This window comes from Artibeus jamaicensis, unplaced genomic scaffold (assembly GCF_021234435.1).
Source record: "Artibeus jamaicensis isolate MK-2021 breed Jamaican fruit bat unplaced genomic scaffold, CSHL_Jam_final contig_1410, whole genome shotgun sequence".
Lineage (NCBI taxonomy): Eukaryota > Metazoa > Chordata > Mammalia > Chiroptera > Phyllostomidae > Artibeus > Artibeus jamaicensis.
Window position 1 is genome coordinate 1,252,226 of NW_026521281.1, and position 23,935 is coordinate 1,276,160.

The following is a 23,935-nucleotide window of genomic DNA, read 5'->3' on the forward strand; positions in this document are numbered from 1 at the left end:
TCTGAGCAGTCCGGCCCAGAACCCAGGGGCTCAGAACCCACGAACCCACGCGTTGCCCACTTCTGGCTTCCTTTGATTTTATATACTGTACGCCAGTAATTATGTGGGTGTCATCTATTGCTCCGATCAACGTTTCTACTGCTCTAGTCTTGCTGCCAGGTCAGCGGAAAGAAGACAGGGTTCTCAGGCTCGGTTTTCGATTGTGCCTGGGTCTTGCTGAGGAGGGATTGGTCTGCCTGGGCATCACGTGCAGCTCGACCAGATGATGGCGGGCGCTGGGGAAGATTTGAGAGCCCTCTTCGGAGCTGGCGTCCGCGCTGCCTTGGAGGCCTGGCCTGCCTTGCAGGTGAGAAGGGCCACGGCCCGGGCCGGGGCCTGGGCCAAGAATGGTTAGGGCCTGGAACAGAATAGGAATTGGCCGGGATTGGCGCTTGAGGCTCGGCGGCACAGGTGGCGAACTCCTACGTCACCTCAAGTGAGCTCTTTCTCGGGCTGACATGGTCCACTTGGGCCTATGTTCACAGATCGCTGTGGAGAATGGCTTCGGGGGAGTGCACAGCCGGGAGAAGGCCGAGTGGCTGGGAGGTGCAGTGGAGGAGTATTTCTTCCGCAATGGTGAGTGTGGGGCGCTGCGTCTTGTGTGTGTGGGGTTGGTGGGGTTAGGGAACGAGGAGGCCAGGGGCCTGGCACAGAAGGCAGGTTGTGGAGTCCGCATTTACTCATGAGCAATTGTCGGTTGGTACCCTGAGGGCTAGGTGGAGTGAATGACTACAGGCCTTGGAGTCAGAACCCTGAGGTCAGATAGATGCCTTTCAGGCAGGTGTCACCCTGAACAAGTCGTTTATCTCCCTGAGACTCACTTCCCTAATTCCTAAAATGGATATAAGATCCATCCCTGAGTCACATAATTTTACTTAGGAATTTCCTGCACCAGCTTTCATAAAGTAAAAAGAAGCAGGTGAAATGAATGGTGTTCAACTCAATATATCCAAAATATTTCGATATGTAATCAGTATAAAATACTATTAATGATATGCTGTACATTTTAGCATTAAATTTTCAAAATCTGCTGGGTGTTCAGTCGATTGAGCGCTGGCCTGTGAACCAAAGGGTTACCGGTTCTATTCCCAGTCTGGGCACATACGCGGATTGCAGGCCAGGCCCCCCCTGTAGGGGGCGCACCAGAGGCAACCACACATTGATGTTTCCCTCTCTTCTTCTGTGCCTGTCTCTCTAAAAATAAGTAAAATATTTTTTAAAAAACCCTACTGGGTATTTTACAGTTTTAACACGTCTCAGTTTGGCCTAGCCACATTTTAGGTGCTCAGTAAACACATTTGAGTATTTAAACAACAGAGATCTACACATTTGTTGTGTCTTGAGGATCATATGAGAAATAAGGGGCCCTGCAGAGGACCTTTTGCAAAGTATTAGTTTTACAAAATTCTTCATTCAGTTTTTTAGTCTTGGAGATGATATTAGGCAGAGACCTTTTTCTCAAGAACATTACAATCTAGTGAGGGATACATATAAGTAAACAGGCATTTACACACCAGGGCAGTAGGTGTTCAATAAAGAGGAACTCAGGGTGCTTGGGTAACATAAGACTTGGGGGGAGGTTTCTCTTGGAGATTGTTAGAGGAGGTGGGGATTGATCTGAGTTTTTCTTTTAAGATTTTATTTATTTTTTAGAGAGGGGAAGGGAGGGAGGAAGAGAGGGACAGAAATATCAATGCGTGGTTGCCTATTGCACGCCCCCTACTGGGGACTTGGCCTGCAACCCAGGCATGTGCCCTGACTGGGAATCAAACTTTGGTTTGCAGGGCTCAGCGCTCAATTCACTGAGACACACCAGCCAGGGCTGAGCTGGGTTATAAGGGATAAGAAACAGTTAACTAGTTGTGGGAGGCGGGGAGAGCAACACTCAAATATTTGAGTTCTGTGGTATGAGGGGATTATGTATTATATTTGGAAAGTGGTAGGGTGCTCAGTACTGGAATTAAGTGTGTGTGTGTGCACATGTTTTTGGGTGTGTGGGGGAGAAGAATGGTAGAGAGTGAAGCAGAGGGGTGGGGAGGCCCCTGGAAAAGGGTAGGATGTGGAAGGCCTTAAATGCTTTTAATTTTGCCCATTAGACCAGCGTTGACCAAACAACATAGTATGGGAGAGTAGTTCTGTTAGATGTTCGTTGAGGAAAAAGCTTCTCCAGTCAATTATGTAAGAAAAGCACTTTTCTTCAGCTCCTACTTAAGAGTCACAAGAATCATTAACATAGTAAAGGTTTGGATAAGGATAAGAATGAAAAAAGAAGCCTGTTTGCCTTTGTTTCCCATTAGCTTTCTAGATAGATTCCTTTAAAACCCAGCAGGACAGTTACTTCCCAAAAGCACAATATGAACACTGCAGTAGGTGAGAAAAATTAATCAGCAGGTTGTAAGGTGAGTAATAGGATGGGATTTGCTGACTAGAAAGTTCAGATAGTAATCAGTGTGCAGCAAGGACTCGATAGGGAGACTGATAAGGAGGCTGTTTCTGTGTAGGAAATGATGATGTCCTGAACTAGGGCAGTGGTGACAGTCATGGAAAAGAATGGGTGTATTAGGGACTTGGATATGGTTTGGCTGTAGAGGGGGAAGGAGGAGGAGGCAGGTTTCTGGTATGAGTGCCTGGGTAGATGTTGATTAGGTGCCTTTCAAGGAACAGAGGAACCCTGCAGGATGAGAAGTAGGTTTTAAGGGTAAGGCTATGAATCTGACTTTGGATATGGAGGGTCATAGGCACCTGTGAAACAGATAAAGCATAGTTTGGGTTGGAGACGGATTTGGGGGATATTAGGTTTAGAGTGGTTGGGGATGTCAAGGGGGATGGATGAGGTCTCCCAGAGGGAAGAGAGCGAGGAGCTTTGTGGAAGACATTCTTCAGTAATTTTCTCATTCAGAAAAGGAATATGGGCCCATAAGGTAACCGAAGCCCCGAGAGGGAGGTTTAGCCAAAGTCACACAATAGGATGTTGATGTCAAGGCTATGATATTTCATCATAGTAAGTGCTTATGTCCATTTCTTCTTACCTATGCCATTGGTCTGTGGCCTCCTGTATCTGTGGAGCCACAGTTTTAAAGGGTCTTTCATGTTCAAACCCGGAAATGCAGAGCACTTCAGCGAATAAAAGGCTCACTGTTGGGATCCTTACCTACCAACCAGATGTGAACCCAGTATATAGGTATTGGAGAGTAGCAGGCAGGAATGATGAAGTTGGCTGGTCTTTGACCAAAGGGCCCTATTCTTTCCTACTCAGCTGACTTGGAGCTAGATGAGGTGGAGGACTTCCTTGGGGAGCTCATGTCGAACGAGTTTGATACAGTTGTGGAGGATGGGAGTCTTCCCCAGGTGAGCATGTCATGGATGCAACTGCCATCTCTTTGCCTGCAGTCTTTCTTCTCCCCAAGTATTTTTTTTAGGCTAAGACTCTTGGCTCTAACCATTCTTTTCTCAAGTCTTGCATAAGCCTTTTATGACCCCTTATTGCCTAATGGGAAATCTAGTCTTCCAAGGCCTTTCAAACCCTGCCTCTTCTCTTTTTTCTTCAGACATTATTCTCAGCCAGGTCTATTTTTCATCTGCATCCCAAGGGCAGGGCAGGCCAGGTACTTTTTCACCCCTGCTCTGGTTAACATCACTCCCCTTACTGGGATTGCCTTCTCTGCTTGGAGGCCCTCCTTCAGTGTTTCAGGCCTTTACCTGAGTCCTTCATAGGTGGTTCCTTTATTAGTGAACCCCTTGGGGAAGAAAAGAGCCCCATTCTCTTCTGGAAAAATCCAAACCCTTCCCCACTCTTGCTGCAAACATGGGCTGTTGTAGGTTCTATAGAAAATTCAGTTGGCCGAATGTTTTCTTGGTAGGTGAGCCAGCAGCTGAATACCATGTTCCACCACTTCCAGACGGGTGATGGGACCGCTCTGAAGGAGATGGCTTCCAGCATAACCCAAAGAAAGTGCAGGGTTAGAGCCACCACACGTACGACAGCCAGAGAGACAGAGGATGATGCGGACAGCGTGGAGGACATGGAGGTAAAAGGGTTGCCCCTTGGGTGGGGAGATGTAGATATTTTCAATTTTCTGGGAGATCAGCTAGTATCATAGGGAAGTGATGGGGGTGGGATGGTAGTGGTTGTATTATCTAGAGAGGGCAGGGAGCTTTCCTAAGGTCACACAGCCAATTCTTGCAAAGCTGGGAGAGCCTGAGTCTCTCATTGGCCACAGCTGGGAGGCATTGTATTTAGCTCTGTTTTTTATTTCTCCTCCAGGTCACAGCTACGAATGATGGGGCAGCTGCTGATGGGGTCTGCCCCCAGCCTGAATCCTCTGGTCCAGACTCCCAGACTATTAAGGAAGAGGATATAGTGGAGGATGGTTGGACCATTGTCCGGAGAAAGAAATGAGTGGGGTGGGTCTGGAAATGGTTTGGGCCCTTATTTGGCTAGTTGTTTTGAGATTTTTTCAAGGCTTGTGGGCCTTTGGACTGGTTATTCCATCTCCACCCTCTCCCTCTTCCCCTGTCAAGCTTCCTCCAGGGGAAGAAGAGCCCTAGCATCCTCGGTCTTGTGGTGGTAGGACCTGGTTAACCACACCCCCTAGGGCCGTAAGTTACCATCCGAATGAAGAATGATGAGGCCTGCTTTCCCAGTGCAGTGCCTTGGGTGCAGTCAGAGGGAAGATAAAAGGATGAGTGGGTGTGGCTGTGGCTGAAACAGCTGAATGCTATTTGAGAGCAGGCAGGTAGATTTACAAAGGGAGAGGACCAGCAGAACCAATACTTTTGCTGGGTCCGGAATAGTGAGTTGAACATGCAGCAGGGAAAGAGATTCATTGATGATGTGAATGAAAGTTAAGACACCTCTCTCACTTCCCTGCTGCACACACACACACACACACAGCAGGAGCAGCAGCAGCTCTATACCCCTGTCAAGGAACTGGAACCTCCCAGGGACACTCCCTTCTTGCGGCCCAGTCTCCAGCCCGGGGTTCCTTCAAGAATTCTAAGACCTTGGCAAGGTGGTGAGTTTAGGTGACCTGGGCTTTGCTTTTTGTTTCCTCCAACCTCTTTCCAAACTCTTCATCTGATTCCATCGAAGTCCAGGGATGAGGCCTAAGACCTGAATAAATAATACCTTAATGTTTAATCTGTTGCTTGACCTGTTGTAAGTATCCTTGGAGTCATCTTTTTGGAACCTGATGTTCAGAACTCAGCAAGGGAGCAGTTTTAGGGCCCACCCTAGCAGCCTGGGACTTTGGACAAACAAACAGACAAGTGGAGCACAGCAGTGCTCTGAAAGTTTCCGTAAGCCTGAAATAAACTGTATTTTTCTTTAAAAAACAAAACCAAAAGTATCCATTGTTCTCCCCCCTGTTCCCCTGTCCTGCCCGGTGGCCCTGCCATGGGTCTGGACGATAAAATAATGGGTAGCCTTGGGGCTGGGTAGAAGCTGTAAGCCATAGAGAGGCAGGAAGGATCCGGTCACTGCCCCACCTAACATACATGTGGAGACACTGTCTGAAGGGGCAGGGGTGGGCCAGGGCCATGAACTCAGTGGAAGAACTGGCCCTTGACTCCAGGTGTCCTGCCTCTGGTACTTTGGGGCGAGTTGGGTGAAGGCAGGATCTGCAGGGTATTGAGGGGATGGGGGAAAATGGCCTAATTCAGGCAGGTCTAGCAACAATTCCCACCCCCTCCCTGGGGACAGGGATTACAAAAATTTAACATCACTAGGAATATTTTTTTTAAAAGCCCACATTTTGTGAAAAGATGAATTTAAAAAAACCCAAGACCCAGCATTTGGGATTGCAAGTGCCCATGATGGGAGTTCAAGTATTAACTGAGCTGGGAGGGAGAGGGCTGGGGCCCCCCATCGGACATGGGCAGCTAGAGTGTAGGGTAGGGGGTCCCAGTTCTTCCCAAACCCTCTAGGTCTTATCTCGGGTCTGGGGGCCTTCAGAGGGTTCAGCAGTGGCTCCTGAAGCTGCCACCTGTGCCTCTTCCACCTCCCTGTCCTCAGAGAGTGTGGGCCCTGGGCAGAACGTGTCCCCACGGCCTGCCCGGCCAAGCACAGCCATCCAGCGCCGCTGCAGCTCCTCTGTCTCAGGACTGAAGTACCAGCTCAGGTGGCTCTGGGTGATCTTGAAGACATGCCGTCTATCAGGCCGCTCCCCTGCCTCGGGAGGCCCCACCTCGAAGCCAATGAGGGGAAGGCTGCGCTGGGCTTTCACATCCTGGGTAAAGAATGGAGCCAGGGTCACCTTGGGGCTTGGCTTCTCACCAATTTTTCACCTGCTAAACCCCCCTCTTTTCCTTTACCTGCTCAAGAACTTTCTAAGGCTCCATTGACAGCAACAGGAAAATGTCAGAACTGGGGTTAGGATGCAGGTTGGGCTCAAATACCCGTTTCCTCCGATACCCCGAAACAGGTGGGCTAGTCTCGTTAGTGTATACCAGAGTTTTCAAGCCTTTGCCTAGGCTGTCACCCCCATTTACATGTTTACCCCATTCAAATGGGATCTAGCAATACCCCGTTTGCACTTGCTTCCTCCAGGAAGCTAGATCACTCCCACAACTCACCCCACTTCCCCCTACATACATTGGACCACCATGCTTGTTTCTAGTCAGTCTTTATCTCACAAGGGTGGGGGTTCTGATTTCTATTTAGGCTCCCCCAATGTGCCAAGGCCAAGGAGGAGTCAAGGACTGAAGGGGAAAGGGGTTAGCCTGGTTTTGCCAGGTGGCTGAAAGGACCCAAAGGAGTACGATGCACACCTGAGGGGCTCCGTAGATGTACAGCACCAAGGGTTCATTTTCAGGGACCACAAACCATGCCTTGTGCCAGCCTTTTCCGCCCTTCTCCATGTAGTGCAGGAAGCTGCAGATGACGCTGTTCTCTGCAGCCACTGAAGCCTGTTTCTGTGACCAGAGACATAGGGGACATCAATGATGATAGAAGGCCTAGCCTGGCTCCTCTGGGCTTCAATACCCTGTCAGTGTAGGTATTGCTATGCCCATACTTCAGATAAGGGCGCTGAATTCAGGTGGCAGTACCGACTTGCCCAATGTCTCCCAGTGAGTCAGTCAGGCCATGGCTGCTACCTCTGCTAGTTAGATGGGAGGGGTGTGCAGCTCTCAGCAGGGGCACCCGAATGCCAGTCAGGCAGTCTTCTATCAGTCCATTTATTCCTCAAGTGATTTATGCATTTATACCTCACCTTTTTGTCATCTTTTGTCACACATCCATTTCCTATTCTCAGTGAGAGGCAGTTTAGCATTGTGGTTAAGGGGATGGGGGCTGGGTAAGACAGACTAGCTCAGAATCCCAGCTCTAGGTGAAAATGTATTGACTTAGAAAGAAAGCACGTAGAGCTATTGTAAGGACTAAATGAATTCATAGATGCAAAATGCTTGCACAGACTAAAGGTTCTTTAAATATTAAATAAGTACCTTGATTTGGTTAAGAAACAAACCCAAAATGTGCATGCGCCTAGAAAGATAGGAAGCCTAAGTGTTAGTGGTTATCTAGTAGGTAGAAGAAATAGGGTGCTTTTATTATTTTTGTTTATATTGTCTAGTTTTCTTCAGTGCACATATCCTACTTTATAATAAGAAAAGATAATTTGCTAATTAAAAAAACATGCAAGCTCTGCCACTCACTGGCTGTGTAACATGGGTTAATAACCTCCTTGGGCCTCAGTTTCCTCAAGAGAAAAACTAATCTATCCTTGCAATTACTAGGGGTAGTAATTGCAAGGATAGATTAGTTACTGTAAAGATTAGATGCCTAAAGCACTTAAATAAAAAGTACTGGCTTTCATTCACTCTTGCATTCATTTTACTCACTCCAAGCCTGGATGTTCCATGGATGGACATCGTACCATATGGTTTCAGAGATAACCAGGCCTCAGTCACACTGGGTGGGTGGCTGGGGTCCATGTGGTTGACGTGTGAGGGTTAGTGGTCATAGGCCTGGCTCTTACCTCCAAGATGGACCTCCGGCGCTGGGGTGTATGCTGGCTGCAGGCTGGGCTACTGCCAGGTACCCCGTGCAAGGCCACATAGCAGTCAGTGCACACACGGTTGGAGCGGTTGTTGTCATAGATAAGGCGGGCCCGGAACTCGGAGCACTTCCCACAAACCACCTGGAGTGGCAAGCGGGCAAGAGATACCTGATTCCAGAAGGCTTTTCCCTTCAGTGCACCAATTCCCACAGCTGACTCATGGCCTCTTCCCCACTTGGACTGTGCCCTAGCAGAACTGGGCCTTCAGGCTTCTGGCCCATCCCCTCCCTACCTCTGCCCTTGCCTTCCAACACTCACATGCCCGCAGGCCTTGCAGTGGTGCCTGCGCTTGGTAATAGAATTGAAGGGCTCCTGGCAGCGCATGCACATGGTGACTTCCTTTTCTCGGATGGGTGTAGGTGCCCGCTTCCCAAGATCCACGTTCTGGAGAGAAGGCCAGGTCCCAGGTCAGAGACAGCTACTCCCCCGTCCAGTTCAGCCAACCCTTGTGCCTGCCCCAAGACTTGGTTTATCATTAGGAGACAACAGATACATTCAGAAGACCTATCTTTGAATCCTGCCTCTATCCCTACCTCATTGTGCTACTAAAGATAAGTCACTTCTACTTACTGGGCCTCCATTTCTCCAGTGATTTTTTGCAGTCCTACCAACAGAAAACTACTTTCGAAGTCATGTACTGCCTCTGGGAAGGGGACTCTTACTGGAGAATGAGGGGGTGTGTCTTCATCTTCCCTGTTTGTTGAGTTCAACAGTTTGAAGGTCTCCAGCGTCTGTTCATGCTTCAGGAGGGTGGAGTTGATGGCCTGGGGAGAAGAAATGAGAGGTCAGATCACCTCACAACCCACCCACTTCCAACCTCACCTCATAATCTTATGACCTAGCCCAGAGTAAGAAAAGTTGGGTTCTAGGTACAGCTCTGCTCCTTGCTAGTTGTACAACCTTGAGCAAGTTCCTTCCTATATCCAGGCCTTAGTTCTTTTTTTTTTTAGAGAGAGAGGGGAAGTGGGGGTAGAAAGAGGGAGAGAAATATCCATGTGAAAGAGAAACATTAATTGGTTGCCTTCCATTTGTGCCCTGACCGGGGATTGACCCACAACCTAGGCATGTGCCCTGATGGGGAATCGAACCCACAATCTTTCCTCTTGTAGCATGATGCCCAATCAGCTTAGACACACCAGTGAGGGCTCAGTTCTTGTATTTGTGAAATGGGGGAGGGGGATCAGTGGCTGAAAAACTGCAGAAGGCCTTCCTAGCCACTGTCTGGGCTTAACTCACTGGGGTTATGCTCTCAGAGGAGCCAGTTCTCTAAAGGAAGAATTTGTGAGTTTCTGCTTAACCTCTGGAACTCAGTGAGCTTATATGTAAAATGAGGATGGTCAAGTTTGTTATTCAGGCCCATACCAGTCAGATGTGAGATTTAAGAGACAGTTCACCAACCCCTAGGAGACCTGTTAATACTCCTCCAGCCCCTACCACAAAGCCTTCTTGGATGTTACCTGGACCCAGTCTTTCTTTTCCTCCTCAGTCCTTGGGGGCAAAAAAAAAAAAAAAAAGATGTTGGGTTAGGCAGGCCAAGCAAAAGCAATTGGAGTGGCAAAGAGCAAATGTTTTGGAGTCAGACAGACCTGTGTTTGACCCTCTCCTCCTTCACTTATAACCTATGTGACCTTTTAGGCACATCATTTAACCTGTTTGCGCTTTTTTATTCAATAGTTACTAATACCTTCCAGACTTGGTGCTAGGGACATGGGCCTCAGAGAGGTCCCTACCCTCAAGGAACTCATGGTCTGGGATTGGGGGAAAGACAGGGACAATACAAGGGTATCAGTGCTGTGACAGAGTGAAAATTGGGCTGAAGAGTCCAGAAGAGGAGACCTGCCCCAGCCTGGAGTTTGGGTGGGGGCTGGTACACAAGGGTTTCCTCAAGGAGACACTAGCTTCAGCTAGAAGGGTAAAGGTGAGGTGTGTGTAAGAGTATGGAACATACAACAAACTGTAAATAGTTCCCTCTTGCTGGAATGTCAAGTTTGAGAAAAGGAGGGTAGTTTATTTTTCTTTACTTGTAAAATGGAGATGACAATTATTTGTCTGGGTTGTTCTGAGCAATAACTGAGGTGACGTGCATGTGCCCAGCATAATCCTTGGTACACTAGGTGCTCAATTAGTGTGAATTTCCCCTTTTCTTTGACTTTCTTCCCCGACTCCTGTCTGCTCTGCAGTTTCCAAGACCTCTGCCCTGGTTGCATCCCCATCAAATGCTCACTAGGAATTGGACCCAGCTTCTTGGCTGATTCCCTCCTTTGTCTCTTCTAGTCTCCCTCCATATCCACACTTCAGACATCAAAAGTATTTTTTCTATTATGAAAATAAGGGTATATACCCTTAGAACCACTTCATGAAAAATTAAGGATGTGAGGCAATATTTAGCTATAAGTATGTCCATTGCAGTGCTATTTATTCTAGCAAAAAATTGGAAGCGGCCTAAGTGTCTAACAGGGGATCAGAAAAAAAAAGGCACATCGCTATTGAGTGGTACATAATGCACAACATGAATGAGGTACAAAACTTTATATGTTAAATGAAAACATATAAAAAATACATAGCATTCTGTTTTTGCTTAAACATATATATGTGATGTGTTTACATTTGTCAAAACTCATCCTTGGTACACTTAAGGCCTGTGCATTTACTTCATTGTTTGAAAATTTTGCCTCAAGAAAAGGAGAGGACTTAAAACAAATAATGATGAACTTTAGTTAATGATGTACACAGCAACATATGTAGGGGTGAGATGTAGCAGTGTCTGCAAATGACTTTGAAAGGCATTTTAAAAAATCAGATGGATTGGTGTATGGATAAAAGTATAGATTTGTGATAAAGTAACTATAGCACAATGTTAATTAACACTTGCAGAATCTATACAGTGGGTTTATGGGTGTTCACTGTACAATTCTTTAAACTTTTCTGTATTGGAAATTTTTCATAAATGAAATATGAAAGGAAACATTGTGTTTATGTGTATGTACTCATACACATGACACACATACAAATATGTGGAGAGGAAAAGCCTCAAAGGGGATGTACCCAACATATTGGCACTGGTTCTCTCTAGGTAGTACCGTTCTAGGGAATTGTACTGTAGTCTGATGGTATTCTTTTGCAAAAAATTCTTTTTTGCTTATATTCTATCATTTCTTCACAGTAGAAAATATTGCTTTTGATTTTTAAGAGCTACAATAGTGTTTTTGGCAATGCAAATTGAATATACAGGGCTGTAATGTTATGTCTATAATTTACTTTAAAATGGTTCAGTAAAAGGTATACATTGCAAAATGTCAATAGTTAGAACCACTGACTTCTAAGTCAGTGGTTCTAAACCCTGTTGCATGCATTAAAATCACCTGGGGAGCTTTAGCAATTCCCCATATTCAGACTATACCCCACACAAATTAAATCAGGCTCTTTAGGGGTGGATGCCAAACATCAGGTTTTTTTAAAAGCCTCCCAGCTGAGGTTGTAACCATGGTTGAGAACCAATTGCCTAAGTGGTGGATGTATGGGCGTTTGTTGTATTTCTACTTTTCTCTGTATTTGAAAGTTTTCACCAAAATACAGGGTCCGGCACAAATAACGCCCCTCTTTTATTGCAAACTTTTATTACAAAATCATAAGCATGTAATTCTATAACATAACAATATCACACTCAAGCACACCATATGACATTTTAGGTGAAATGTTCAAATTAAAACTATAAATTATCACACCCATTTTATTACCCTACCAACCATGCTCAATGGCGTTACTTGTGCTGGACCCTGTATATTTTTTAAGGGCAGTAAAAGCCATTGCAAAGCAAACCCTCCATGCCTTTTTTCAGCCACTAGGAGGAAACCTTACACTGCTCAATGCACCCATCTGGGTCCAGCATCCCTCAGCAGCCCCCTCTATCATCTGCACAGCCATGTGGCTTATTACTCAGACTCTTCTTAGGCCATACTAGGCCCCATACCTGCCCTCCCCCATATGTGCCAGTTGGCTTTGTTCTCCCTTTCCTGGCTGCAGGCCTCCAGGCTGCTTTGTCTCCCAGAGATTCAAATACCCTCTAGCCCACATTTGTTTCTCTCTAGCCTCTCTATAGTCCCAGCAATGAGGGTTCTGACTCTTTATCTCTCATTTCCTTGCAGCCTGTCAGAAACAGGTCATCTAGCCATGTGCATCCATTCTCCAGTCCTGACCATGACTTTGAAACCTATACTCTGGGCCCTCAGAAGACAGCATGAGCTCCAATCCCAGCTCTGTTCCTTTCTAAGGTGTGAGATCTTGGGCAAGGTACATAACTCTTCTGTGCCTCAGTTTCCTCATCTGTAAAATGGGATAGATGGTAACAGTAGCTACTTCAAGGGTTGTTCTCAAGCATTGAACTAGTCAATTTATACTTACATTGTTTAAGTTAAAACAGTGCCTGACATAAGAGCAAGTATGTCTTCATCAAATTTAAGCTACTATTATAATCATCCAAGTAGAGGAGAGATAAGAAAGAAGCCTTTTCATGAAATGGTTGGTATTACTTTTAAACTTGTTACTATTTAAAATTTTTTCTTATAAAAAAATTTAAGCATACAGAAAAGCAGACAGCATAGCACAGTACATTAAATATATACCCACTATATAGATGCAAAGTTTTCTTTTTAAAAAATATTTTATTTATTTTTTCAGAGAAAGGAGAAGGGAGGAACAGAGAGGGAGAGAAACATCAGTGTGTGACAGAAACATCAATTGGTTGCCTCTTGCATGCCCCCTACTGGGGACCTGGCCCTCAACCCAGGCCTGTGCCCTGACTGGGAATCAAACCAGTGACATTTTGGTTTACAGGCTGGTGCTCAACCCACTGAGTCACACCAGCCAGGGCAAGATGCAAAATTTTCAAATATTTTTCTATATTTACTTCATATATATTAGTTATATACATTTTATATGTATGTAAGTATACGTGTATATATGTATGTATTTTTGGTAGATAAATCATTTAAAGATAAATTACAGATATGATACTAACTCCTCAGCATGCATCATAAGAAAACAAGGCCATTCTCTTATATAAGCACTACACCATGACCACATCCGAGGAAGTCAGCAGTAATTCCCCAATAGCTAAAGCTCACTTCACATTTAGATGTTCCCTATTGTCTCGCCAATATCTTTTAGGGCTGTTTTTCTCAAACCAGCCTCACATTATGGATCAAGCATTGCATTTGGTATTTCTCTTAAATCTCTGAATGTACAATAAACTATTTATGTTGTTGTTATTCACGTTCAGATTACTATCTTCCCTCTCTTCTAATAAAACCCACCAGAAGAACAAGCCTGTATCTTTAGGGAAAAGTGCCCACCCTTTCTTTGGAACAATCTCTCCCCCAGGGAGGTAGCCTGACGCGCATGTCCCTACCATAGAATATCTGAAGAAAAGCCATAGATAGGCAAGGGCAGGTACCTGGCCTGGAGCTCCAGAGAGCGCTGCTTTCCTGACACCAGGAAGGTTCGAGGCAGATTGAGGTTGGAGCTTTCCTTTAGCTGAATGGAGGGAGAGAGAGGCTTCGTGAGGCCTACTGTGTTCCACGGGGCCCTCATCCTCTGCACACATGCATGCACAGACTTGGGGTGAAGTCAGAAGGTTTTTGTTATAACCTCCCAGCCCCAAGGCCCCACTTAGGGTCCCCATTTCCCACCTCCTGGTGCTTACCTCCATGCCATCTACATCAATGCGTGCCCGCACGCTAAACTTCTGGCCGAGGAGCCGCAGCCTGGGCACGCAGTAAAGGAGGCGGTCATTGAACTAGGAAGGAAAAGGTTTGGAATGTATGGATGGATGACCCAGGAGGGCTGTGGGCCAGCTCTCTTCTAAGACCCCTGAACTTTTAGTACTGGGGACTCAAAGCAATAGATGGAGAAGACAGCCTAGACAGAACACAAAGGTCACAAGGAAAGAGCCTAGGCTCGAGAGTCACTTCATAGTTGGGTGACCTTGGGCAAGTCATTTCTCTCTGTTACATCATCTGCAAAGTACAGGGAAAAACATTCCTAGTGTAGATAGTGAAAGTACAGTAAGTTAATGGAGGAAAGACTTACCACCAGGATATATAGTCTTGAGTGTGTACCAGGTCAACATGTGTGGGGGGCGTGGCCTACCCACAACCCCACACCTGGCACTTACTAATATGAGGTATCGGTCTTGAGTGGTCCCATTCTTCGCTGACAGCTTAAGGATGTGGCCTTCTTTTATGAGCTCTTTAGTTGGGCTGACAATGTCTTCCTCACCCCCTAGCAGCTCATATACTTTCAGCAGCTTGTGCATTCGCTCCTGGTAAGAGGCAGTGAGCAAAAGGCAGGGTTGCTGTGCTGGCCTCCCCTCAGATGTTCACAAGTTGCAAGCCCTCGAGGACAGAGGTGGGTGCCCAAGGAAGGGCAGGGCTAGGAGAGTCACTCACCATTTTGCGGATGGCAGCATTAGAGTGTTCCGCTGCTGTGGCTATCAGCTCCAGAGACTCTGCAGGCAGAGAGGGAAGGAAGTTCGAAAGAGGACTAGCAGAGATGCTCTTGGGGGCACCTTTGTTTCTGAATACTTCTCTTGGCCTCACTATACCCTTCCAGAAAGCAAAGATATCCATAGCAACAGCACATAAAATCAGAAACTGTCTCAATTAATGCCACAATAGCAGAATCCTAATACAGAGAATAGATGGCAGTCAATAAAACCCAAGCTTAACAAGATTATTATTACCATTAAAAATAACGATAATAGGCCCTGGCTGGTGTAGCTCAGTGGATTGAGTGCGGGCCTGTGAACCACACGATCGCGGTTTGATTCCCAGTCAGGGCACATGCCTGGGTTGCAGGCCAGTTCCCAGCAGGGGACTCATGAGAGGCAACCATACATTGATATTTCTCTCCTTCTCTCCTTCCCTTCTTCTCTAAAGATAAATAAATAAAATCTTTTTAAAAGATAACAATAATACTAGTTATAAATGTACTTGGAAGGAAACATACCCATGTTTTCGCAACTTGTCTCTGGGTGGTGAGATTATGGGTTGTTTTTATTGTCTTTAGATTTCTCTGTGTGTTCCACATTTTTTATAAAGAACATGTATTATTTTTATAATCAGAAAGTCATACAAAGAAACAAAAAGATGATCCTATTCTTTGTCTCAGTAATTCTTTTTTTAGATTTCATTTATTTTAGAGAGGGCAGAAGGGAGGGAGAAAGAGAGGGAGAGAAACATCAATGTGTGGTTGCCTCTCACACACCCCCCACCAGGGACCTGGCCCACAACCCAGGCACATGCCCTGACTGGGAACTGAACTGGCAACTGTTTGGTTCGCAGGCCAGCACTCAATCTACTGAGCCATGCCAGCCAGGGCTGTCTCAGTAATTCTGATTACAAGAACTACACTAAGAAAATAAATGTTCTAGGTACAAATGCATTTTGGTTGCAGTAGTGTTTATAACAGTGTCAAACTGGAAATGGAAATGGCCAAATGTAGGGGTTCAGCTAAATGAAGTAATGTGCATTCATATAATGGTCTACTAAACAAACTTTACAAATGATGCTTGTGTATGGTTTTCATAATTTGGGAAATGCTGAGGATATTTTAGGAAAAGAAAAGGATACAAACTTGTATATACCAAAATTTCTCAATTTTGCAAATATTCATGTATAAAAAACACCAAGAATATATCAAAATGTTCCTTGTGCTGATTCTCTGGGGGCTTATATCACAGGTGATTTTTCCCCCCTGCCTCTTTCATCTTTCCTTTAATTTCCATATTTTCTGTAGTAACCAGGTATTATCAGGAAAAAATTGACATAAATTCCTATACATTTCCATACAGCAATAAATCCTGCCCACCATGCTTAGGCCCAGCTGTACTGCACCCCACTCTTGTCTGTACAGTGCTGGGTTTTCTCACTCAGAAAATATGTGTAATGGAGGAGCACAGGTGCTTCTGAAGTGGGTGCATATGGTTTGCAAACTAAGTCTTGCTCTCCTAGGAGGCCCTCCCTCCGTGACCAAATCTTGGTGCTAAAGATCTGTGGCTTCTTTCCCAGATCAGGCCTTTCAGGTGCTAGGCTCCAATCTCCAACCCCTCCTCAACCCTAGCTGCCAGAGACAGCGTTCTTCTATGTGGCTGGCTGTCACTCCTCTACGCATACGTGCCAATGGCTCCCCCCCTGCCTACAGGATAAGGACCCAGCCTTTTAGTCTGGCATTTAAAGCCCTTGGTGATATGGCTTCTGATGACCTCTCCAGTGGTCTCTGCTTGCCTTTCAACATGTCCTGTCTTGCCTCACCTGGCCAACTGCCACTTAGTCTTTTGGATTCAGCTCACCTCCTCCAGTAAGTCTGCCCTGAATTCCCAGGCTGGGTTATGACCTTGTCTGGATTCTCACATTCCCCTTAGCCCTTAGCTCCACCTTCTGTCCTACTGGTCACACTGCACATTCATTGTATGTTTATATGTCCACATTTGTATCCTGCAGTAGACTAGGAGCCCCTAGGATAGAGTCTAGGTCCCACTACCCTCTCCAAGGCTCCCCAGCAGATGCTTTGCATAAATTAGCCTTTTCAGTTCTCACAATAACCCTGTAAATGTGATTGTGCTGCTTGTCCTATGGGGAAACTAAGACTCAGAGAGAAGAGGTGGTGGCCTTAGGTTGCTTAACCGGGAGGCAGAGTTGACCTCAGAGCTGGAGCTGCTCTCTCAGTTGCCCTTTCTCCTATACATTCTGCATCTCCTCCATCCGAGGGAAGGGTGCATGCTGGGTGGTAGAGGTAAGGAAGGGGACAGGGAGAAGACTCTGGCAAGCAGTGGGCGTATGAGCTCAGGCCTGTGCAGGCTGCTGGACTGACTGGAGGCTTTGCTGTTGGGAACTCTGTCTGGAGATGTCTTGTGTGGGAAAGAGACTGGCATTTCCAGTGTGTGCAGGCTCTGTCTGGGGGTTCAGTGTGGAGATCTCAGTTCAGGAATTGATTTGGGGGTTTAGGCTAAGGAGCATAGTTTGGGGAGATTGGTGTAGAAGCTTCGTATGGGGGCTTTGGTGGTGCCTGATCTGGGCTTGGCAGTCTGGGACCTTATTTGGAGTTCCGTCTTGGGCTCAGGGTAGGCAGCTCAGGCCAGGAGTTCCAGCTGACCTGGCTTGGTGAGCCCAGTCTAGGGTTCAGGCTCAACAATTTAGTCTGAGAAGTAGACAGTGGGGGAGTCAGTCTGGGGAACCAGATATGATTTAGTGGGGCTCAGACCTGGAAGCACTTTCTGGGGCTCCACCTGAGGGTTTTAGTTTAAGGGGAAATCTTGGCCTGGGGAACTTAGTGAGCATATATTAGGCTGACCCTCATTCTGTGAAGTTCAGAAAACTAGACTGGGAAGTTCTTAGGGGAGGCACCTTATCTCTGCGCTCCGTGTGGGGAGCTCAGTCAGCCATGCTCACGCTATGAGGTTCCTTCTAGGGACACAGGTAGGGATGAGATTGGTATAAAACAGGAACCTAAATCTGGTGAACTCAATCTGGGGACTGATTTTAGGGGTACTTAGTATGGTGGGTGTCAGCCAGGGCACGCAGTAATAAAAACAGCTAACATTTTTGAGCCTTTACCATGTGCCAGACATTGTGCCAAAAGCTTTACTTGGGTGATGTCCTTTACTCTTGACAACTCTTTGGGGGTAGGTATGTATCATTATCATCACCACTGTCCCAGAAAACTGAAGCTGAGAGGCTGAGAGGCTCGCCCAGGGACACACAGATGGAAAAAGGGACTCAACCTGGGGCTCGGTCTAGGGAACTACACTGACAGCTCACTTTAGGGGTCCAATCCAAGGAGCTCATTTAGAGCATTTCAGTTTGGAAATATCATGCTAGGGATCCTATATGGAAGTAAAATTGCAGGACTCAGTTCTGGAACCTCAATGTGGACATGTGATTCTGTAGAATTCATGGGCTCTGAGTGGAGAAATGAGACGGGAGGCTTCTCGTGGGGATACTAGTGGCAGTGAGGTGTCCTAGGTTCTCAGTATGGGGCCCAGCCTAGAGACAATTTGCTAGACTCACGCTTCGAATCTCAATCCATAAATCTAAGTCTGGGAGGTAGAAAATGGGGGGCTTTGTCTGGGGGAAGTCAGTCTGGGAGCTGAGTCTGAGAAGATCGGACTTGGAGCTTAGCATGGATAGCCTAATTTGGGGGACTTGGGCTAAGGAAAACAGTCTGGAGTTTCTGTGTGGAGCTCAGTCTGGGCAGCTCAATTCCAGGGTTCTCTCTGGGGCTCAGTGGTCTGAGTCTGTGGTATGGGTCTTGAGTGTAAGTCTTTTGGGCTCAGGCTAGAAGCGTCAGTCTGAGGGACAGTACATGGAAGGGTTAATCTCAGGTGCTCATTTTGGCAATACCAGTCTACAGAATGGTGGCCAAGGAGATCAGGCTGGCTCTTTTGGGGGAATCTCACTCTGGGACATCAGACTGAGGGCTCTAACTGGGGACCCTAGCCTGGGGATCTCAGTTTAGGAAAACCAGCGTGGGGGATCTATGACTGGGACCTCACACTGGTTCAGCCTGAGGCTCAGGTTAGAGATATCAGTCCACAGGAATCAGGGTGGAAGGCTTTTTCCAGAGATTCAGGATATGTAGTTCATCCTGGCACCTCAGTGAGGGCTCTCATTTGTGGAGACGAATATTGTACTTAGTCTGCAGATGTTTGTAGAGCTCAGCTATCAAACTCTTTAGGTTTCTATTCCTTTCTAGAGGTCCAGGCTTGGTAGGAGAGTGCCCCATCTGGTGGTGTGGAGAGGGCTCACTTTGGGAAGTGGATACAACTGTCTGCTTCTGACTCTTGTGGCTTCCAGGACCCCACACTTTCCTAGTTTTCCTCCTACCTTTAGGGCTGCTCCTTTCTAAGTCTCCTTTTCCAATTTTACCTCCCTCAGCTTTGTCCTTGGCCCCCGTCTTCTCCATGTACACTCATTCCCTTGGCGACTGTGTTCAGCCGTATGGCTTTGCATACTGTCTGTGCACCAGTGACATCCAGATCTCTCTCCCTGGGATTGTACGCTCATCTTTGGCATGAGTTTAACTGGCAGCTCACTTTGAACAAGTCCAAAATCAAACTCCTAAGTGCATCTTAGGAACTATTACCACCAGCCAAAAAATTTGCAAGTCATTCTTGACTCTTTCTCCCGAGCCCACACCCATTCCATCCTAGTTCTTTTGGTGCTACTCCCAAATGCAGTTCAGACATGGGTCTGAACTGCGTGGATGCGCTTACACATGGATTTTATTCAATACAATCTATTAATGCATTTTCTCTTTCTTATGTGTTTCTTAATGACATTTTCTTTCCTCTAGTTTACTTTATTGTAAAAATACTGTATGTAACACATACAACATGTGTAAATCAACTATCATATGCTATTAGTAAGGCTTCCAGTCAACAGTAGGCTATTTGTCATTAAGTGTTTGGAGAGTCAAAAGTTATATGTGGATTTCTGACTACATCAGGGTTGGTGCCCCTAATCTGGCATTGTTCAAGTGTCAACTGTATAATATATCTGGAATCTAACCATTTCTTACCACCTTCACTACTACCATCCTATTCTTAGCTGATTTTTCTTACTTAAATTTTTGCAAAAAGGCCTGACTGGTAGTGTCTTGGCTCCCTCTGTTGCTCTTGATCAATACCTTCTCATGACCACCCTCTGCATTCAGAATAAAATCCACGTACTGATCTATGCCTTCAACGTCTTGCTTCACTCTCCAGTCCTACTTCTACTTTTCTATCCTCACTGCATGTCATGCTCAGGTTACACTGGCCCTCCTGTTGGTCCAGAGACAGAAGCTGCCACCTCCTCCCCTAACTTCCATCTAAGGAATTCTGCACCTGCTGTTGCTTCTGTGTGGAATATGCTCCTCCCGAATCAGTGCTCTTCCCCAACTGACATGTGGCTCACTTCTTGTTATTCAGGTTTGATTCGAATATCTTCTCTTCAGAGAGGTCACCCAATCTAGAGAGGCCCCCCAGTCAGTTACCTCACCGTCTTATTCACTGGATTACACATAGCACCTATCTAATATTTTCCTGTGTATTTATTACAGTGAGTCCTCAAGGTCATCAATTGGTTCTTGGAACTGTAGAGAAATGATGTATAATGAAACCAGTTTTACCATAGGCTAATTGACATAGGCAAGAGTTGAGTTCCTGTGGCATCTCATCAGCATTCTAATGAAATGATATTGAAGGAAATGACATTATTTGAGGACCTGCTGTGCTTTTGTTTATTGTCTACCTTTCTGACTAGAATATACACTGTCTGAGATCAAGGGCCTTCTCTGCCTCGTTCATCTTCATTTCCCCTGTGCCTAAGACAATGCACAGAACACAGAAGTGCTCAATACATAGCTGTTATGGTAAGGAAGGAATAAATTGAAATAAAACTCTGGGTGAGAAAGTTGGGGAGACTCAGGGGAGCAGTTTATGGGGTGTGACACTGGAGGGTGGGTTTTATGCTGGACAAATCTGAATTAAACAGTTTTCTAGTGGTTAAGTGTGGGGAGGTGGTATCTCAGCCTAGAGATCTATATCTTAGAGCCAGAAAATATTAAATCTAGTCTTGGGTGCTCAGTTCTGGAGAGGTGATTCTGTGGGGCCCTGATCAGACTTGGAGTTTCTTTTGAGAGGTTCATTCTGGGCAGAGGCTGTCAGTTATGGAGTGGAGCTCGTGGAGGATGAAAAATCAGGGGCTCAATAAGATAAATCTCTTTCTGGGGAGCTTAGCTGTGGAGATTTGGTCAGAAAGGCTTGGCCTGAGGGGTCAGTCTGGGTTCTCAGCCTTGTGGCTTAATCCCTTTAGGCTTGGGGCAACTTTATTTGAGGACAAGTCTAGGGGGTCAGCCTTGGGGAACAGGTGGCTCCCATTATGGGATCATTCTGGGCATGGCCCTCAAACTCACGGAATTCCATTTGGAAACTTCAGACTGGGGAACTCCTGAATGTTCTGAGTCATCAGGCAGAGATCTCAACCTGGAGGTTTATCCTTGGGTCTTATTCTGGAGCCTCAATGTGGGCCTTTCAGTCCACAGATCCTATTCTGGGATTTCCATTATGTGTAATAGAAGGCTGACCCTGTGAAATAAGTCATGGTGTGGGGCTGGGCCCAAGTGTGTGCACTCACTTTGGGCGTCCTTGCTGTCCGGTGAGCCATGGGGCAGCTTTAACAGATAGTCCTTGAGAAGCAGCTCATAGCGCGGGATGCGCTGTACAGGCTCCAGCATATGGTGCTGCAAAGTCAGGTTCCCACAGGCTTCCTCCTTCTGTGACAGACAGAGGCAGAGGGGCTCAGGTATGGCCACAGAAACCCACACTGGGTCCCTGAGGACCTCTCCTCCCCAGTTTACCCCATCAATCTCTGCCACTTACTTGCACCTCATGGATGATCACTTTAAACTGGGTGGAGCGCTCTGTCCAGGTGTTGACCAGCTCCACAGCCCGGTCAAAGTTTTTCACATATTCACCATACATCTTGAGGAAGGGTGCCAACTTTTGCAGGATGTCTCCAATGCGTGGGTAGCGGTCCCTGCGGTGGAAGCAGGGGCTGACATGGTTCTGTTGATCCTTGTCCCCCAGCCCCCCTCCAAGCCCATAGATCTCCAGCCCCAGGTAGAGACTTATGGGGTCTCTTAGTCCTGGAAATCTACCTCTCTACCAGTCTATTTCTTAGGAAATTCTGCTTATATTATCAGCCAATTAGGCCAAGGCTCTGCTTGACCAGAAACTATTGTCTGGGCTGCTACCTCCCCCAACTCTGCCCTGCTCAAGTACTAGGAGTGATACTTGTTAGGATACCTGTGCTGATCTAATTGCAAAGGCTACTACCTCAAACACTGATTGACTGATTTTTAAGTCTTCACCCAAGGATATGTTTATTGTTCTTAGAGAGAGAGGAAGGGTGAGAGAGAATGAGAGAGAGAAATATTGATGTGAGAGAGAAACATCAATTGGTTGCATCTCGTATATGCACCGACTGGGGATTGAACCTGCAGTCTTTTGGTGTATGGAATGATACTCCAACCAAATGAGCCACCTGGCCAGGGCCATATACTGATTCTGTACCCAGTCCTGTGTTGGGTGATTCTGGTGACACAAATGAGTCACACTTAGTGGAGCACTTGAGAGGGTTAACAGTCTGGTACAGAAGGCAAAGTGACCAGGCCTGGCTGCACTCCACAGGAGTCTCAGTCAGCTAGGGGACACACAGGACTGTGCCTGGACCACCCTTCAGCGGTCACAGTCAGTTGGAAAAATGCAGGAATTGGCTTCATGCCAGCCCTCTCTGGTCACAGTCTGGTGAGGGGGACATACTTTATCTTATGGGTGTGGAGAGTGTAGAGATGATTTTAAGCAGGAAATGACATGGTCTGACTATTGTTCAGAAAGACCATTCTGGCAGGTGGTGCAGACTCTACAGGATGGATTGAAGAAGACAGCTTGGAGGCTGGGAGACTGCCTATCACCCCTGCACGTCTACCTGAGGCCTCAGCTCAGGCATCACCTCTTCCCTGGATCCTTTAAGTTTTAGTCCATTTGTCTGGATTCCCACAGTCTCCCATTCTGAGCTATCATAGCACCAATAAAAAAAATAACAGCTGACATTCATGGAGCACTAATATAGTGGGTACTGTTCTGTGCTCTCTATGTGTATCAGCTAATTTAATCCTTAAAACATTCCTACAAAGTAGGCTATTATTACGACCTTTATTTTATAAAGAAGAAACTGAAGCAAGGTAATTTAAGAAACTTAATGTTACAAATGTACCAATGACAGAGTTGGAATGCGAAGCCAGCCAATTTGGCTCTTAACCTCATACTCTTAAGGGCTTTGCTATTCTGTAATAATTTTCTGAGTCCTAGCTTGTGTTTCCTTTTAGTTTGGGAGGGCCTAGATGGCAGATCTTGGGCCTGATTCTTTTTGTGACAGGTGGTAAGAGGAGAGGGCAGGCAGGAATGAACTTGTGCACACATCTAGCCTGGGCTTGACAGGCAAATGGATAGGAAGGGGGCGGCTTAGACATGGGGCCCCTCACCATTCTTCCATACGCTTCTCTAGCTCAGGCAGCAGAAATTGCTGGTGGAAGCAATAGATGGAGCAGATGTTAGAGAAGATGCCATGGACAACGTCAGCCGGGAAAGAACTGCGGTTCCGAGCTTCTTCCAGGAGCCGGGCACAGAACACCTGTGGGGCAGGGCAGGAGTGCTCAGTGCAGCTGAGTCTGGGGCTTGGCTAGGGAAGGGGCCGCTTCCAGGTGAGGGCAGTGTTTGGGAGCAGCTCTGTGGACCTTTGGGATCAGCATGGTCTTGAGACTGAGGACAGAGGGAATGGAGTTATGTTTGCATGTGGGGTTGGATTTCAGGTTGTCAAGGTTAGGACCTGGAGGTAGTCACTACAACAATGACAAGTCAGGATCAGGGCCAAGGTCAGAATTAGATTCAGGGCCAGAAAGAAGGACTTAGATCTGTTCACTTTAGCAAATATTTTTGAGTGCTTACTGTGAGCCGGACAGTGAAGAATACAGACAAAACTCCCTATCCTTAGGGATTCTAATGAATTTGGAGTCAAGGTTAAAATGAGGTTCAAGGTCTGGTTTACAGCTAGGGGTAAATTTAGGGTCTGGGTCAGAGTTGCAGTCAAGGCTGGTGTACCCTCCTAGGGTTAGGAATGAGGGTTAGTACAAAGATCAAACTTGGGGTCATAATCAAAACTGACTTTGGGGACAGGCTAGAGGGCAATGTCAGAGAGGAGCCTTACCACCTCTAGATTCTAGCTCCAATGGCAGAGTTGGAC

At 46.4% G+C, this 23,935-nt stretch overlaps 2 protein-coding genes across 2 annotated transcripts in view; one reads left to right on the top strand and one right to left on the bottom strand.

The window, feature by feature from the left end:
• The first annotated feature begins 231 nt into the window (after positions 1-231).
• Positions 232-5,179, top strand: TSR2 (TSR2 ribosome maturation factor). Its single transcript, XM_037153753.2, has 5 exons — positions 232-346; positions 525-615; positions 3,296-3,387; positions 3,900-4,067; positions 4,304-5,179. Exons 1-5 carry the CDS (start codon positions 263-265, stop codon positions 4,436-4,438), a joined length of 570 nt encoding a protein of 189 aa, XP_037009648.2. The 5' UTR covers positions 232-262; the 3' UTR covers positions 4,439-5,179.
• A 154-nt stretch (positions 5,180-5,333) lies between these two features.
• FGD1 (FYVE, RhoGEF and PH domain containing 1) overlaps positions 5,334-23,935 on the bottom strand; it is a 39,178-nt gene continuing 20,576 nt past the window's right edge. The window contains exons 6-18 of the mRNA XM_037153752.2: positions 23,178-23,326; positions 21,514-21,670; positions 21,269-21,407; positions 14,543-14,601; positions 14,269-14,415; positions 13,798-13,890; positions 13,549-13,628; positions 9,554-9,584; positions 8,759-8,860; positions 8,355-8,480; positions 8,016-8,177; positions 6,808-6,951; positions 5,334-6,266 (exon numbers count right to left, since the gene is read on the bottom strand). Of these exons, the coding sequence (XP_037009647.2) occupies positions 5,961-6,266; positions 6,808-6,951; positions 8,016-8,177; positions 8,355-8,480; positions 8,759-8,860; positions 9,554-9,584; positions 13,549-13,628; positions 13,798-13,890; positions 14,269-14,415; positions 14,543-14,601; positions 21,269-21,407; positions 21,514-21,670; positions 23,178-23,326 (1,695 nt within the window). The 3' untranslated portion in view covers positions 5,334-5,960. The remainder of the gene's footprint in view (positions 6,267-6,807; positions 6,952-8,015; positions 8,178-8,354; positions 8,481-8,758; positions 8,861-9,553; positions 9,585-13,548; positions 13,629-13,797; positions 13,891-14,268; positions 14,416-14,542; positions 14,602-21,268; positions 21,408-21,513; positions 21,671-23,177; positions 23,327-23,935) is intronic.

Excerpts from the sequence above, each read along its gene's own strand:
- TSR2 (XM_037153753.2), top strand. The coding sequence starts at position 263 with ATGATGGCGGGCGCTGGGGAAGATTTGAGAGCCCTCTTCGGAGCTGGC. Across the intron at positions 3,388-3,899 it reads AGGATGGGAGTCTTCCCCAG|GTGAGCCAGCAGCTGAATAC; the intron begins GTGAGCATGTCA and ends TTTTCTTGGTAG. Across the intron at positions 4,068-4,303 it reads ACAGCGTGGAGGACATGGAG|GTCACAGCTACGAATGATGG; the intron begins GTAAAAGGGTTG and ends TTTCTCCTCCAG.